We start from the raw sequence: 16,208 nt of genomic DNA, 5'->3' as shown, positions 1-16,208 counted from the left end.
GAAATGTCGACATGTTTTAACCTTTCTCAGTCCTTCTGCTGGAGTGAATAAAGTTGTAACATTATCCTACAACATATAGTTGTAGTATTATAACTACTGAGGGTGATGATTAGAGCTGTTGAATTAAGAGAGCGCGGGCCCAGCTTTCCGTTTTGTGCACTGTGTGCCGGTAATCTCTTCGTTTGCTGTCAAACGATAAAAAAAAAATACACAATACTCCTGGGCGGCACAAAGCCGTCGTACTCCTTCCTATCAGTTCATCTATTGGCACACAAGCGCTGATGAGAGATTACGCGTCTGCTGGAATGCGGTGGCGGCGGCAGCGGGCCCCTCAATCCATTGTGCAGCACAAAAGCCAAATCTTATCAAATTTCTAGACCTGGAGAACAATGTTTTTTAAATCAGGGTCACGTCACAATGCAGCTGTGCTGACCACAAACCCAAGGACACGGCCCAAACAAAAAAAAAAGACATCAAACCGCGTGAAACCGGTTGAGCCGAGAAAAAAAGAAACCGGTCACGTGTAACGCCATCCTTCACGTCTTCGCCTCATACAATGTCAACATCCATTACGTTGCCTTAAATTAAAATAAATTAACCCCCCTGCTGGCTTCATTACATGCCTGTGTGCTTTGAAGCGGAGGTACGTGTTTGATAAATACCAAAGAAGATGCTGAGCTGAGCCCCTGCTTGTTTTGATTGACTTGGAACTTGAACACTTTCTAATGTTCTCTAAATCAGCTCTGCGACTGCAGCTAACGAGGAAAACTCCAATGCCCTTTAATAAGGGATTTGCTGGCGAACGTATACCCAAAGGCACATCTTACATCAAAAGTAGACTTGATTCTTAATTAAACCGATAGAATACAGCAGCGGTGACAGCTCCGTGGCGCTTCGCTTCAGTAAAACTTAACAGCCACTAAAGTTTCTTCAGAGCAACGATTAATGCATCCAATTTCTGTGATCTGTATTGAGCCGAGCATCATGGGTAATTAAATGATGGTCTACAGAGCACTGACTGCTCCCATAAAATGACAAGGCCATAATTATCATGAAGCTTGGTTACCCTCTGACTCAAATACTAATTGTGTATCAATAACCAAGCAGAAGATGTCACAAAATGTACGCCCAAAACAACAGCTTCAGCGCTGCAGTCGATACCGCCCAGTTCCCTTCTTGACAAAAAAAGAATAGGAGTCTTTTGCTATTCACACAAGGCATATTTATTCATAGGAAAATATCACAGGTTCGTAAAGTGAGACGCGTAAAACCAACAGATGTAATTACCTGCTTCAGATGTATTTACATTGCCAAAGATACAAACGGCAGTATTAATCCATCAACATGCAATGAGACCAAAAGGCAGCCCTCTCACTTATTATTCCCTGGTGCGAAACAACCTGCCAGACTTGCAGGCGTCTGTATTAAAAGGAGATTCAGCCGCTGAATACTGAGCGCCGCCGCGCATTCTCCCGTGACGCCCGAGAATGCGGCTTCCTCCGGTAAACACACAATAACAAAAGCATCGCGCTGTGAGAAGAAGAGGGATGAGCCGTCTGTACTTTCTCTCAGCGATTCATAAAAACGGGCATCGTTTTCAAACGAGCCACCTCAAACACACGAACGCAGAGAGGAGAAGCCTCTCCGGGGGGCCGCGTGTCCAAGAGTCCGAAAAAAGAAGAAAAAAAACGTAATATAAGAGGGGAATATTTATGTTTCCTTTACTGCCGTTTAAATCAAGACCGTTATTTTTATTATTGTTGTCCCTCTACAAGATGAATAGGGTGATAAACCGAGACGCCCGCCCCGGTCTCGTTGACATTTTAGGGAGTCCTTTTGGAGCAGTAAAGATGCCCACTTGATGGATACCAGAGCTCTATAGACAACGGGGAAGACAAAATGAGGAATGCTTACGGACGCAGAGGCGGATAAGGGAAAGAAAAACAGAAGACATGTGTAGTACACAATAGAAAAGATGGTGGTAGGGATGGAGGGGGGTGGGGTGGTGGTGAAGGTGTAACAGCGAGGAACAGAAAAGGAGAAAAACCCCACCGTGCAGAGACAGAATACGAGAGTCCATCAGCATGAAAGGTCCAGGACAGGGTAGAGCTGCACAGAGCGAGAGACAGAGCAGACAGCCGCGGCAGCAGCAGCCGTCAACCGGAGGAGATAGAAAATAAATAAAAATAAGAACTCGACACATTGACACACACTCTCTTGTCTCTTCTTCTTCTGTTTTCAGAACGCCGGTCTGTGGAGAAGCTCCCCGGAGGCGAGTCTGCGTTTCAGCTCCTTCCACAGCAGCTCCCTCTCCTTCAAGGCCCCCTTCATGAAGCCTCGGTTCTCCTGGGCCCTCCGAGACAGGTACGGCATCACCTCGTTCACCGGCCCGTAGGGGACGTACTTATAGACGGGGAAGCCGGCCTGGCCTGCCGGTCGAGGTGGACCGAGAGAAGAAAGGAAGAAAAAAAAAGGCATGACGTGAATGAAGATGGTGGGATATTTAGGACGTGCCTCTGTTTCTGTACAAACATCGTCAGAGGGATTTTTGCTGTTGTGATTTTTGGATTGACTGACGACGCTTTCAGTCGGAAAACTGTATCTTCTGACACAGTCACCAGTGGGCGCCGTCTCAACAGGCTTCCCCTCGTCGACCGATTGCCCGCAAACCTTCTAATCAGGCAGGTTTGCCGCGTTTGCACAGGCACCCTCAGTTTGCTGCATTTGAATTAGGGGAGCCTCTGCCGCCTGCCAGTCAGGCTTCTCCCATACTGTGACTGTTTTGCCGGGGCTGACTCATTGAAATAAATGTCCTTTCAACTAATCCGCAATTACTTGCAAAACACGACGAGATAAAAACCAAAGTCATGGAAACAACGTCATGTGCCACAGAATATCCAGAAACAATGTGATGGAAAACTGAATTAAGCACCTTTTTAAGGAAATAATAAAGATCTCAACTCCAACTTAACTGCTTTATGTCTGGAGCGCTGGCTGCCTTGGCCTTTGAGAAAACCCGCAGAGAAAACACGTGTGCCTGTTTGCATCAATACCGGTCAAGGCCGTTTCAACTCGGGCCTCACATTGAAAGACAGCTGCCCGCCGCCTCCGTGTCTGTCTTTGACTGACAAACAAAGTGGTGCGAGCCGGCAGCGGCGCTTCCTTAAGACAGATCGTCAATACTGCAGCCGCTCAGTTCATGTGTCACCTCGCGGGGCTGCAGACAGACTTCTGCGTGTGCTCGGTCTGAGCGGCCTGTCGGGTGTATAGATGTGCAGCTGAAGGGGTTTTTTAAGAGACACGGCTGAGAGTTACAGAGGAAGGCAGCGGAAACAGATCCCGCCACGGCTGACCTCAAAATAGCAGCCACTGGGTTCCCTATGTAAGGTCATTGTTGATTGTGTGTGCCTGGGATTTTTCTCACCCAGAGGGAAGCTGATCTGATCGCACATGCCCAGGAGTTGACCGAAGTACACCTTGTTCTCTCTGGCTAAGAGACCGACCTCATTCATTCTGAGAGAGAGAGAGAGAGAGAGAGAGAGAGAGAGAGAGAGAGAGAGAGAGAGAGAGACTTACAAATGAAACAAATTTGCACAGATTGTAAATCAGTGGTGTACGTATAAAAGCGTACCTCTTCAAGGTGTGTTTCACTGTGTCCTCGTTATGGGAAGCCACCATAACGTTGGCGTTTCTGGTGAGGGCAATCTCATCCAGCACATAGTCCAGACACCTGACACAAACACAGACGTAGAAACACAAAAGGATGCCAATTCAACGGCGGCTTTGTCCTTGACAGAATTGTAAACCGTTACCTGTGAAGTGGGGATTACTACTGATTGTTTTTCCCACTAAATGTCTCTGTGGTTTATCGTTAGCATGTTGTGGTGTACCGTGTTTATTAGCTCGTCCAAATGAATTTCTCATTGGCATCAACAGTAGGATTTGATGCGTGTTACATGACAACTTTGGGTTCCTGCTCGTGGACTGCGTGTCTGTGGAAATATATATAAATATAAATGTATTTTTCTTTTCTTTTTTTTTTTGCATGTGCTTTACAATCATCTGCATATTTTTAAATCCAACCTCCCGCTGTGCTGTAGCGAATCAGCTACATTTTGTGTCTCTCCCATGTTGATGTTTACTTCAAACTGAGCGCTTGGGGTGAATTTAGCTCTTTTTGTGAAAAACATATTGATCTCCACAGGGTTATTTCTTTGAGATTGCCTTAATCTTCTGTGGGGGGTGTCAGAAAAGTTGTTCCAACACGGCAGCCCTGCAGCTGGATGGTACTCTGTAACATGCACTGGGATTACTCAACAGGGAGGAAGATTGCTGACGCAAGTGGTTCAACCCATATACTCTTGATTGAAGGACCACTTCTTCTTAAATAAACTGTGCTGTCCATTGCAGAAGGTTTGTGCCTCGAAGGTGACCGGTTTTAATCTTTGAACCTCATGGGAAAGTGTGTAAAACACATTTAACTCCAACCTGCTTTGCAAAGGCAGCAGACAGACACAGCTGGGCTCGGCTGAAACAGTGATATCATCTTTGCTGGTGCAGATTTGGGTTTTCAATTTCCGCGGTTGATGAACAAAGAATCGGGCCTTGGCTCTTACCTGTGGTACATTATATTGGTGGACTCGTAATCTGGGTTTATAGGGTCCTCGTAACCAATGTTTTGGGCCCTTTCCCGCTCCTGGTACATGTAGGCCCCACGCACCAGCTTTGCAGCAAAGTGCCAACCCTCACGGCGAGACAATTCCACGTCCATGGTGACGTTGTCATAGGCCTCCTGCAAAACAAAAGGAGATTCCCACCTTCAGTAAAGATCAATCAAAATCAAGTCCTTCAAGTTTAGATAGAAAATGTATTTTCAATATTGAGCTGAGCAGAGAAAACACCACTTTTGCCAACTACTGCAGACCTAACTCGTCAACTGTTACAGAGCCACATGATGTGGGACAGCACAATACAGCTCGATCAGTTTTCTTACATCCTATGTGGGTCTACCTATTCTACCTAAGCTATCCTAGTTGACCTCATACTGATGCACTGCATTTGTATTATCAGCACGCACCCAAACAATCCCCACTGTCCAATCCACAAAAATATAACCGTCAACATTATGCAAACAGCAGCACTGTCGCCGAGACAGAGGTCAGAGACGAGCACAGAGACGGGCCGGCTGCAGCACAGTGGTGTTGTGAGAGGGAGCGAACCGTACGAGACGCAGGTCCTCATAGTCTTACCTCAGCTTGTCTTGCTCTGTGGGGCCTCACTGTCGAACTCTCTCTCGTTTTATTGCTTTGAAAACTCAGTTTTTAAAAGGCGCTATATAAATAAACAGCTGCTTGTTGCAGTATCCGAAATGCCAAAGGGCATACAAACAAAATATACAGGAAGAAAAATTTCAATAAGTGTTAGCAGCAAAACACCATAATGTATATACGGAGCTCCTCAATGCCGAGGGGGATTGTAATTAACTGTTAACTAATATCTTCTATTCATGGACTACTTTATCACCTTCATACAATCCCTGATAAGAGAGAAATACACTATTGAATGTACTATTTTGAAACAAAGGTTAATTGCTTACAGGATGTTCAACCTTTGTTTGACTTGCGGCAAATATTGACTCATGTAGATTCTTAAGTCTTCCTGTTTGTAAAGCATCAGTGAACTATTTGTGATAGTCATGTTGTCAAGCAACCAGACACCATGGCTGCCTGCAAGCAAAGCTCGGGAAAATATGAGCAACCGAGCCAGAAATATCTCCTAAAAAACATCAGTATGGCTCTACGTCACTTTCCCTACCAGTCCAAAACAGCGTTACGCTCGCTTCTGTTCATGAACGTGTTCCCGTATTAATGACTCGTGGCAAAAAACACATATTTGAGACCTTGCTCAAATTATGGAGTTATGGAAACATTGGTAACAAAGTAGTGGTGTATTTTTACGTAAAGCAACAATAATCTAGATAGATATATTTTATCCGACAAGTTGTTCTCGTTACCTCACGACACCGTACGTTGTAGTTGACAATAAAGTAAGCCTACGGTACAATCGTTTGATAGAATAATAGGGTGAAAAAAAAGGTAATCTCATGAAAAAAAAAGCGTCTTCTCATTTAAAATGGTGTATTTGCTGAAGAATCAAAATTAAAGCCCCGAAATTCCCTTCAATATGATCCTCTTCTTGGCCACGTCTCCGCTTCATCCCCAACACAGCTGACTCACGGTAATCTCTTTACATGTTGACATTTGGAGTTACACGATTCGTCACAGCGGCACGCTCCATCAGGAGATTTATAACTGTGCCGACATCATTTACACATTTCAATCGCCGGTGCGTGTGTGTGTTTTTTGTCAGTTCCTGACCTGCAGATAACATTGGTAGGTGTTGAAGATGACAGGCTTTTCTTTGTTGTAGAGCCTTTGCATCTCTAATGTCAGTCTGCTGATAGCCGGCTGGAAGTAGGTTTGCTCTGCATCCACCATCAGGCGAACACCATTCTCAATGGCATGCTGGGAAAAAAGGAAATGTATTTAGTATATATATATATTAGTTGTATTAACGAAAGCATCTTTTATGAAATGACTGATTGCTAACTTTCTGTCTACAGATACGTGGTGTTTGAACTGTCCCCCGGTGTTCTTTGTTTCCTGGGCGTGTGTGTGTGGGCGTGGCTTTGCCCTTACTGGTCGTCCCAGAGTCAAAATCCTCATGCGTTGATGGTTTTGAATTTCGGTCTGAGTTTATACGCCTCACATAACGACTCTCTCTGCATCTCGAGCCTGTCGCTCACATTATCACGCATGCAACTGCTCTCCATCGTTCCCTCCTGCCACACTCATCGTCGTCCTTCACCTCGGCGTATTCCCCGCCCTGCTGCCTCAACGCAACCACAGCACCGGCCTTCCCCTTCTACTTAAAGTTACAACAACAGTTTCTAAAACTTCCCCCGTTGTGTCCCTGCTGGTGGGTTCTCCTCCAGTTGCGAACGCATTGTGACTCATTGAATACAAATAATGCAGAATATTTGCAATTGTGCTTTAGCAACCTTTCCTATCCAAAGAGACAATTCGCCGGACGGGCCCGTTTCTACTAGCGGACGCGTCTCCTTCTCGTGAGCTGCCACAGAACTAGCAGCAGTAGTTGAGTTTGGAGACTTGATCCACTTCCTGTAACTATATTTACTTTACTCAGTTTGCTGCAGCAATTGAGGAATTGCTCTTCTTCACTCATCTGCTGCTTGATACTGTTGATCAGATGCTGTGGTGCTTGTTCTAGAAGAGTCTTTCAACATTAAATGTTTTGTTGTAATTCAAACAAAAGAGCATATCAGTTCCCTTTAAAAAAAAAACGTTATTATTATTTTTTCTCTAAGCCTCAGGGAGCCGTAGCAGAGGTGCGAAGGAGCCGCGGGTTGCAGACCCCTTGGCTCGCAGAACGGCAGTGGCCTCGGTCATTATATTAAAACACCACCCTTAATACTGTACGGCTTTTACCCACTATCTACCGACACGTATGTACACACTGAAAAAATATATTCACATTAGTAACCTTGTGTACTGTAGAAGCATGAAAAACAAATTATGTACCGTCGGATGCTACACCCACACAAAATGAGAAGGCACAGCTTGATCAGCTGCTGCTCTTTGTGGTTATTGTGAGGTTCACCTTGACCAGGATGTCCATGCGCTGTAACATCCTCTTCATTTGCTTCTCCTCCTCCGAAGTGAACGCCTTCAGCAGCGGCTCCAGCTCACCTAGCTGATGAAACGGCCCAGGAGAGTCAGTGAGACGCGAATGAACCAAGTATCACACAGCGTGACCCCCGATTGGTGCTTCCCACTAAGTCATAAACTTGCGAGAATTTTGAAGACACGCAATTAAAACGAGGCAGCTCGAAACCAAGTGATCCACACTCTGATTTATCCCAGTTTTTAAAAAACGGAGACTGTTGAGGATACATTTAGTCCAAATACGGTGTAACCCTAAATTAATCTGCAATGGTAAGTTTGTGGGCTGATTAATAGCTGTAATTGGTACATCTGATTGTGTTAGGTTCAAGGTGTAGTTATGGAAAAAGGAGCACAACTAACTATTTAAATACTGGAAAATGTCAACTGAATACACAAACATGTATTTTCAGTGCAACTTGACAGCAAGGAATAAAAAAAGTTAAATATTTTAAAATGTATTGTGTTTTTCTCTGCGATAGACTGGTGACTTGTCCAGGGTGAACCCTGCCTTCGCCCAATGACAGCTGGGATCGGCTCCAGCGGCCCGCGACCCTAAACAGGATAAGCGGTTCGGATAATGGATGGATGGGTTTTAACTGCACACATTCATAGTCAGTATCTCTATCAGTGTTTCATGGTACTGACTTCTACATTTGGGACAACCAGCAGGTCCGATATCTTCTTCCTGTCGTCTATCAGGCTGTTCCAGTCGAGCACGTCTATGGTTCTGTCGAGGCAGAAAGTAGAAAGGTGTCATGTATGTTATGGTGACAGTGTATTAGTGATTATATTATAAGTTATAAACGTTTCTCCTTTTTTTTAAATGAGGTGGTAAATTATATATACTCCAAAAAGCAACACAATAGTCTTTTTCACAGAAGTATTTGTCTTGTAAATGGCCTTGAAAATAATAAAGTATATTGTCTGTGCGTGACTTTGTTCCACGGATATTTCCTATTCATTTTTGTTCATGCTTACCCTGTACATTCCTCTTTATTTCCAGTGAACCAGCCATACAGGTCACCCTTTGCACCCAGTTTAGTCAAGAACTCCTGGATGAACATAAAGATCTTAACTGCAAAGCACATTGTGTTGCAATTTCTTCCTATCGTGTGAACTGGGAACCTGAAGATGATCTACAACAGTGGATTTAAAAGATGAGAAAAACCACTCCACCTGCAGTGGTTTCAGCTCCAGCCTCTGCTCTAAGGCCTCAGCGTCCTCTTCCCCCTGCTGTGATGCCAGGAAGGTGAAAAATTGCCGCCATTTCACCAGGACCTCTGAGAACTGGAGCTATAATAAAAAAAGGAAAATAAATGTCATTCCACTACCACATGGGTATTAGCTAAACTAGTGTGCTGACCTTTTCATCCTCCTGTAGTACCTACCAGAAACTGAGGCCGTCCTAAAGCAGTCATTTTGATGGCAGAAAACCCGTCCATTGAACTCCCACCTAGAAGTTGAAAATGCGTGAATTTTTTAAAGACATCAAATGGTGTAAAGGTAAAAATGATGAACATTATGATAGGGTCGACTGCGGCTCAGTGGTTATCATTCCAGTCTTTCAATCAGAGGGTCGCTAGTCCAAGCGCTGGCCCTGCTAATCCATGTCGATGTGTCCTTGAGCAAGACACTTAACCCAGAATTGCTCCCCGTTGCTGTGTCCACTACGGTGTATAGAGGAACATGTAAATCGCTTTGGATAAAAGCGTCATCTAAATGAAATGAATGTAAATGAATGCTTCAATTTCAAATGAAACGAAGCCAGAGCGTCTTTAGCTGTACTGTGACGTGTTCAGTGAAACTGAATATTTGAGCTCTGTACACTTAAGAGGTATTTGAATTAACTTCTTTGCTTTTGATGGAGTTTTAAGAGGTGGGTCTTTTTAGGCAGGCTACGTGTGATTGACAGGTCTCTACTGTATCCGGGTGTCACTTCGTCGTTCCTCCACATTACAAACATGTTAATTTATGTTCATCAAATGCAAAAAGCCAAGATAGTGACGGCAAAACGGAGACTTTATAACAGCAGTCCACAAACCAACGATGACTACGTCCACTTCTATATGTACAGACACATACACACACACACACACACACACACACACACACACACACACACACAAACACACCTCCCTTCACTAAAGGTTGCAGATTGACATATAGATGGATGTTGTGATATAATGAGTTGAACTTGTTTAGATGTTAGTTTAGGTAAGAAACATTTATATGTTGTTTTACAGGAAGAAAACATTATTGTATTTTGATCTTTTTGATATGATCATATTTATTTGTTGCAGATATTTTTAAATAGGTCGACCAAACGACCAGTGCTGCAATGGAAAAGGCTTAAAAGTGCTTTTTGTTATGTCATCTCGGCTTTAAAGACTCTTTAAAGACGCTGCATGTGAGTAATGTAAATGAATGAATGTATTATATAAACTGTATAGTAAATATACATGAGCCAGAATAGAGTTTACAGCTTTAACAGAAACCCAGCATCTTGTGAAGTCGACATACATGTTGCTGTTTTGATTGTATTGACGTACCAGATGCTTTGATACATTTGATGAAAGTCTCCATATGCTGGTCACATTTGGCCTCGTCGGCGTAGAAATACGTGCGGGCTCCAGTCACACCGCCGCGACGATCGCTGAACTGTTTGTGTGCTTTGTATTTCTTCTCTCTGTGGTCCTCCCCTGGGGGACGACAACAAATCTGCATGCGTCTTACAGCTAATTACATCATACGCAAATGAGCACAAAAACAAGGCGTCTTACCTATGCTCTCTTTCTCTGCAGCGGATACACATGAGCTAAATTAGAAGGAATACAAAAGGATGAACTTAGTTAATTTGCCATGTTTTTGGGCAGTTATTTTTTAATAAGTTAGAGCAGAAATACAGCAAATGTCTTATTTTTGAGGTGGTTTAAATTGGGAACATTTTGTCCCTGTGGCAACGGCATGCCAGAGGGTGACATTGTGTTTAGTGACCCTATATATGCTGAACTGTCCTGCTGTCAGCATGCTGACCCTCCAGAGAGGGCAGTTTGTAGCATCACACCCCACTTGACCTATCCCTCCCTCCCCCATCCCCTCTCCATCACAGGGAACTGGGGAGCTCATGTAACCAAATGGATGACTGAACACTCGGCATGCTCGACATTAAAGACGTCGATGGGATTCAAAGCCAGGAAACGGAGGGGTGTTATCTTTTGACATGACTTGCCATTTGGCTGACAAAAAAAAATCTGGATTTAACTTCAGTGGAATCCATTGGCAGACAATGTCTTACACACATTTAGCTAAAGGCACTTGTTTTCTTTATGTTCATTTAAAAAAATAATTCATTTCATTTATTAAGGAAAACGCCTCTGAAAAAGTGATGATTTTCTGATAATTTTCTTTGTTTTATATAATTGTAAATCAAATGTTTTGGCCGGATAAAACTAATTACCATAAAATATCCACTTAGGCTCTTGGCACTTCTGATGGACATTTCTTCATTGGTGTCCGACGTAAATGACCAGTTACTCGGTTAAAAAAAATATAATAATCACAAGATTCATTTTAATGCAGCCTTCCAGATAGAAAACAATCTCAGAGTTTTACGCAGCAGCGAGTAGCTGGATAATAAAACCCTGTTGTCAGTACTGGTTCCAGTTGAGGCTTTAACTGTGCCAGGATTTAAATTCTGTTACAGTGCCAAAAAAATAAAACTGAGCTCGAAGCACTGATTAGTGGTAAAATGTTGTCATGAAAAGGGATATTTTAATATGATTTATTGTTTTATGGTAGCTTCATTACAATAAAGTCAGTACCGCCCTTCAAAAAGCCTGTATTAATGAAATATAAACTGTAAAATGTATTTTAAGTCTAAATGGCCGACAAAGCTGAAGCCTGGCATTCTCAGTATCAACATCGCGCCAGGCCTCTGTTCCCGGTTCCTTCTTTCTGTTGGAAGGAAGTAATGTTGTTGTTGCTGCTATCTTGACAGATCATTGGGAGTGCCTGTCAAACCCGGCTGTCTGAGATCAAGCTGGCTTAAAGTATCTTGTCCTCCTGCTTCTCCGTTTGAAGGTGTATGTTCACCTAACAAAAGCTTTCGAGGCTGAGATTTGATACTTCTTTTGATGTTTTTCAAGCAGACATCCCCAAGACAAAGTAAATCAAAGCTGTGTGTAGTGATATCTTCTAACTAGTGCTATGGTATTAAAAGAAAAAACATACACTGGCTTGAAACACAAGAGAGGTGTGAAAAGCCATGTGCCTGGTAGCTTCGTCTCCTGTCAGAATGTGATAAGAAGCGATAAAACAAGAAGACATTGTCTTTACACAAGCTGACGTTGCAGTCAGCAGTCACTTTACGTCAACAGATTCAAGCATAAACATACCGCTTGTTTATTCACTATGTCTGACCTTCAAGAATCTACATATGTTGTGTGAGATAAAAAAAAAAGGTCAGTCTTAAAATTAAAATAAAAGAGATTTGCCCTTTTAGGCTGATTATCACCTTCATGCTGAGTAAAACTGACGGGTGCATTTGTCTTCTTCGCTTCAATTTAATAAAAAAAAGGCTCCAAATATTTTTGGTTTCCATTTACTAATTTGACGTTGAAGCGAATCCTAAATGGGCCAAAAGAGTCCATAATTTATTTTGGACTATGAGATGTCCTAATTACTCATAATGCATGAGCGCCCAGAGCTACAACTTATCAAGTAACGTCGCCGCATGCCTCTAACCAGAGACACGGCTTTGCATAAGGTCGGAACTGTCATCCAAGTCAACATCAGCTCACAAATGGCCACCGCCTTGTGCTGCTACCCATGTGACGGGATTCCTGCCGAGCGAGAAACACTCTCCAGCCGGCCAATCCAGAAGGAGGGGCCGCGACTGAGCCAGCAAATCATGCTGTGACGAGCGTCTTGTTTACTTCCTGGTTGTGAGGCGTATTAACATGAATCTATATTTGACATCAAGCAAGTGGAAAATACTGTTAAGCCCTCTGAGTGGAGGTCAGTTTACTTTCGAGAATTCAAATGGGACAAGATCCATGGCCAATTTGAATGTTGATATAACTGTACTGATTGTACTTTTGTACCCAAATGATTCCTCTTTTGATACCAACTGTTGACATCTAATCAAATTCTGAAAAACACACATTTGATCACCGATAAGACTAGATTAGACTCAAAAACATATGTAGTTGCATGCAACATCTCCTAAAATGTGTGGCTTTCATACTCCATCTCTTTCTGTTCGGCCTCCTCCTGGCTGATGTCTTCCTCCACGCTGTAGTCCAGGACGGAGCCGACGCCAAAGGCCTGATTCTTCTGGATCAGCGGCCGGATGGCCACGTGGTCCTCACCGGCGACAAACTGGCCGTAAAATGTCATCTTCATGAGTTGGTCGAAGGCTCGCTGGCCCAGGATCTTCTTACCTAGGTTCATTATCTGAGCAGAAAGGGAGAGAACGTTTGTAACAGGGTCGTGATTTTTATACATCATATATTTGTATATAAGATGCTAATGATGTATGTGTGTATCGGGCCGGTGTTGAAAGCAACAGGTTCTACTGAGCGACTAAGCAGAGGACTTTCAATCACGTCCTAACCCTTCTAAGGGGAAGACAACTGCACACGACACTAAAACAGGGACAACATATTAAAATGAAACAGCTGTAAATCAGTTTCGCCAGAATACATTACGACTACTTAACATGCTGCGTCGCTACTTGCTTTCAGAAACCACAGCAAAGCTCTCCATTGATCACATGTAGACGTGACGAGTGTGGAAGGAATGAACATGCAACGATGCAAGTCTTTTCCTGTCCATAAACATACACGCATATAAATATTTATAATTGTCTTATGGCAAATTAGTTTACATACTGTGTCTTAACAACACCAGATGGACATTCACATGATGTAACAGGGACTGCAGAGAGGTTGCATGCTTGGGAAAAGAACAGGTTGTAACTTGAGAAGTGGGCGTTACCATGGAGCTCACCTGAGGCGCACACATGAAAGGTTTATCGTGTCAAAAGTTGCATACATGTTAGCAACTGAAGTTTTGTTTTGTCTTGTGTGGCCTTCCCGCTCGCTGTCAACAAAAAAAACTCTCTCAAATATGTATAGAAAAGGCGAACAACACATCTGTGCCCACTGCTCTACATCACAGTGATGTATAGCTGAACGGACACATTGTTCTGGCGTCTCGTGCCTCTGTTTTTGGAGACTCGTACCTTCATATATAAACATGTCACATGAAAGGGAACCGGGTGCACCGGGTAAACACTTCCATATTTAAAGATGCTGTGGACATGTAGTTAGTCACATTAAACGACTCGCATAAAGTGGTTGAATGGCCGAGTTACCTCTGTGTTCTTGTCAACCAGGAAGTCATAGGAGCAGAGTTTGAAAACCACCAAACTTCTGAGCAGCTCTAACGAGTCTTTGCTCTTATATGCCCTCTGTGTCTGGTCAAAGTCTACGGAGAGCTCATTAGCGGCGGTGGAGGAGGAAGAGGAGGAGAAGGAGGCGGCGGCGTCGGTCCCGTCTCTCCCTCCTCTCCCCGGCGGTCCGGGAAACGTCGCCGAGTCACGTTCAGCGCCGCCGCCGCCGCCGCCGCCGCCGCCGCTCACGTCCTCGCGCGGCCGCGGCTGGGTCGAGGAGGTCGAGGACAGGAGTCTTCGGCTGAGGTGAAGCCGCTTGAAGGGACGGTCCGCCGCGGCCCGCGCGAGAGCCGCCCCGGCTTGGGCGGTGAACATCAGCCTGGAGGAGGTCGACGTCGGCGATGCGGCGGAGGTACGCAGCGGACCAGCTGCCGGAGCGAGCGGCGCACGCGACAATGTCAACAGATCAGGGAGCAGAAGCACGCGCGCGTCACTCGTTTCGGTTGGTGGCGATGGCCTGTGACGCAGGAGTTGTTTTTTTCACTCCCCAAACGTGTTGTACGGGTGTGACATCATACATGTCCTTTAGTCCTCGGTGCAATTAGGGGTGTTTTATATATGTACTACTGCACTACAACACAAGTTAGTTATTTGCTTTACTCCTTAAGGATATACTCCATATGCAAGTAGTTACCGGTTAATTTGCAAATTCGAAATATAGCCACCATTAAAAAACAATACTGTATATAGGGCTGTAGCTCTACCTCGACTCGCTGCTAACAAAAGGATCATGTGTTACAGCAGTGAAGATACATGCACCACTAAAACCAAAGAGAGCATGCATCATTAAATAAACTAGAAAAACACAACAGAGACTACACTACATACTGTATTATTCCCACCATCACACGGGGTACATTAGTGCAGAAGTATGTTCTGAGAGATGCTCTTGTAAAATACATTTGGCTGAATAAAATATGTTTTTACTTTTACCACTTTTACTTTGTGAAGTGCTATTCTTTTACTTGAAGTGGAGTGTTTATCCATTATGCCATTGCTATATATATATATATATATATATATATATATATATATATATATATATATATATATATATATATATATATATATATATATACACACATACACACATTTGTGTGTGTGTGTGTGTGTGTGTGTGTGTGTGTGTGTGTGTGTGTGTGTGGCAGTGGGTATTATGCCCATGAGCTAATAGGTGATTCATACCTTCATGTTGGTCCTAAAACCCCTCAAAATGGCCTCAGTTGTAATGATACTCCATGGACATGCACTGTGCCAGAGAGGCATTGGACTGGATGTTGTGCTGCATCAGATTTAAAAAATATATTCTCCCTCCCTGCTAATTAGCTTCAACTGGTCAAAAGAACCTTGCACTTTGTGCAGGAGGTGCCATATGCCAAAATAACTTCGTTGGTGTTAACAGATGGGGGAGCTATTGTCTAACATAGTTATTACACTGCTGCCCCCTCCAACACACACACACACACACACACACACACACACACACACACACACACACACACACACACACACACACAAAGGCACACTCTCCTTGTGCATCAATTAAAAACGTCCTGAAATGGTTTGTTCAATTAGTTTACTGCAAATATAATACATATTAGTCCATTTTAAATGTGACCATTCACAGATGCTAAAATTACGCAACTGGTGATAATGACAGTATTTGTAATTGTATGGATCAAAAAGTGCTTTACTTTTCCTTATCGCCCACGTAAACTGTTTTGTTCATCAAAATATCTCATCCCGCCACTAGACACAGTTTGAACCCAGGCCACTGAAACGGACCCGGTTGCACACACAGGCCTATGTAAATTTGGTGGCGCACGCATGGCGCACAAAGCCAAAGATAGAGTAACAAATCAGGAATTTCCCTCCTGCCACTCCTGAGAGCGCAAGAGAGGACACAAGTTAGGGATTAAGCGCGTCTCCTCAGACAGGAACACACGGAAAGGCAGCTGATTCGCCGTAATGTTACTTTTTTTTCAGAATATCATCATATCGACACGTTG

At 43.7% G+C, this 16,208-nt stretch overlaps 1 protein-coding gene across 2 annotated transcripts; it reads right to left on the bottom strand.

Moving 5' to 3' along the window:
- Nucleotides 1-1,199: 1,199 nt before the first annotated feature.
- On the bottom strand, nucleotides 1,200-14,621 carry prodhb (proline dehydrogenase (oxidase) 1b). 2 transcript variants are annotated; one of them, XM_068566716.1, is made up of 14 exons: nucleotides 14,122-14,621; nucleotides 12,991-13,199; nucleotides 10,526-10,560; nucleotides 10,295-10,444; nucleotides 9,134-9,198; nucleotides 8,922-9,038; nucleotides 8,724-8,797; nucleotides 8,391-8,472; nucleotides 7,681-7,773; nucleotides 6,378-6,524; nucleotides 4,617-4,792; nucleotides 3,632-3,730; nucleotides 3,425-3,513; nucleotides 1,200-2,429 (listed from the first exon to the last, which is right to left on the bottom strand). In XM_068566716.1, exons 1-14 carry the CDS (start codon nucleotides 14,512-14,514, stop codon nucleotides 2,239-2,241), a joined length of 1,920 nt encoding a protein of 639 aa, XP_068422817.1. In that variant the 5' UTR covers nucleotides 14,515-14,621; the 3' UTR covers nucleotides 1,200-2,238. The 2 variants fall into 2 exon arrangements, with proteins under 2 accessions (XP_068422817.1, XP_068422818.1); XM_068566717.1 differs by lacking the exon at nucleotides 1,200-2,429 and adding an exon at nucleotides 2,637-3,278 and having other exon boundaries at nucleotides 14,122-14,620.
- Nucleotides 14,622-16,208: the final 1,587 nt, after the last annotated feature.

This window comes from Clinocottus analis, unplaced genomic scaffold (assembly GCF_023055335.1).
Source record: "Clinocottus analis isolate CAN_PGR_092001 unplaced genomic scaffold, fCliAna1.0.p SCAF_7, whole genome shotgun sequence".
NCBI classification, from domain to species: Eukaryota; Metazoa; Chordata; class Actinopteri; order Perciformes; family Cottidae; genus Clinocottus; species Clinocottus analis.
Note: the sequence above shows the minus strand (reverse complement) of the source record. Positions and strands in the feature narration are given on the sequence as shown.

Bases quoted from the DNA above. Each gene is read 5' to 3' on its own strand.
- prodhb (XM_068566716.1), bottom strand. From the start codon at position 14,514: ATGTTCACCGCCCAAGCCGGGGCGGCTCTCGCGCGGGCCGCGGCGGAC. The intron at 13,200-14,121 runs GTAACTCGGCCA...CTTTCTGCTCAG, and splicing joins TGGTTGACAAGAACACAGAG to ATAATGAACCTAGGTAAGAA. The intron at 2,430-3,424 runs GTGAGAAAAATC...CTCGACCGGCAG, and splicing joins TCAGATCAGCTTCCCTCTGG to GCCAGGCCGGCTTCCCCGTC.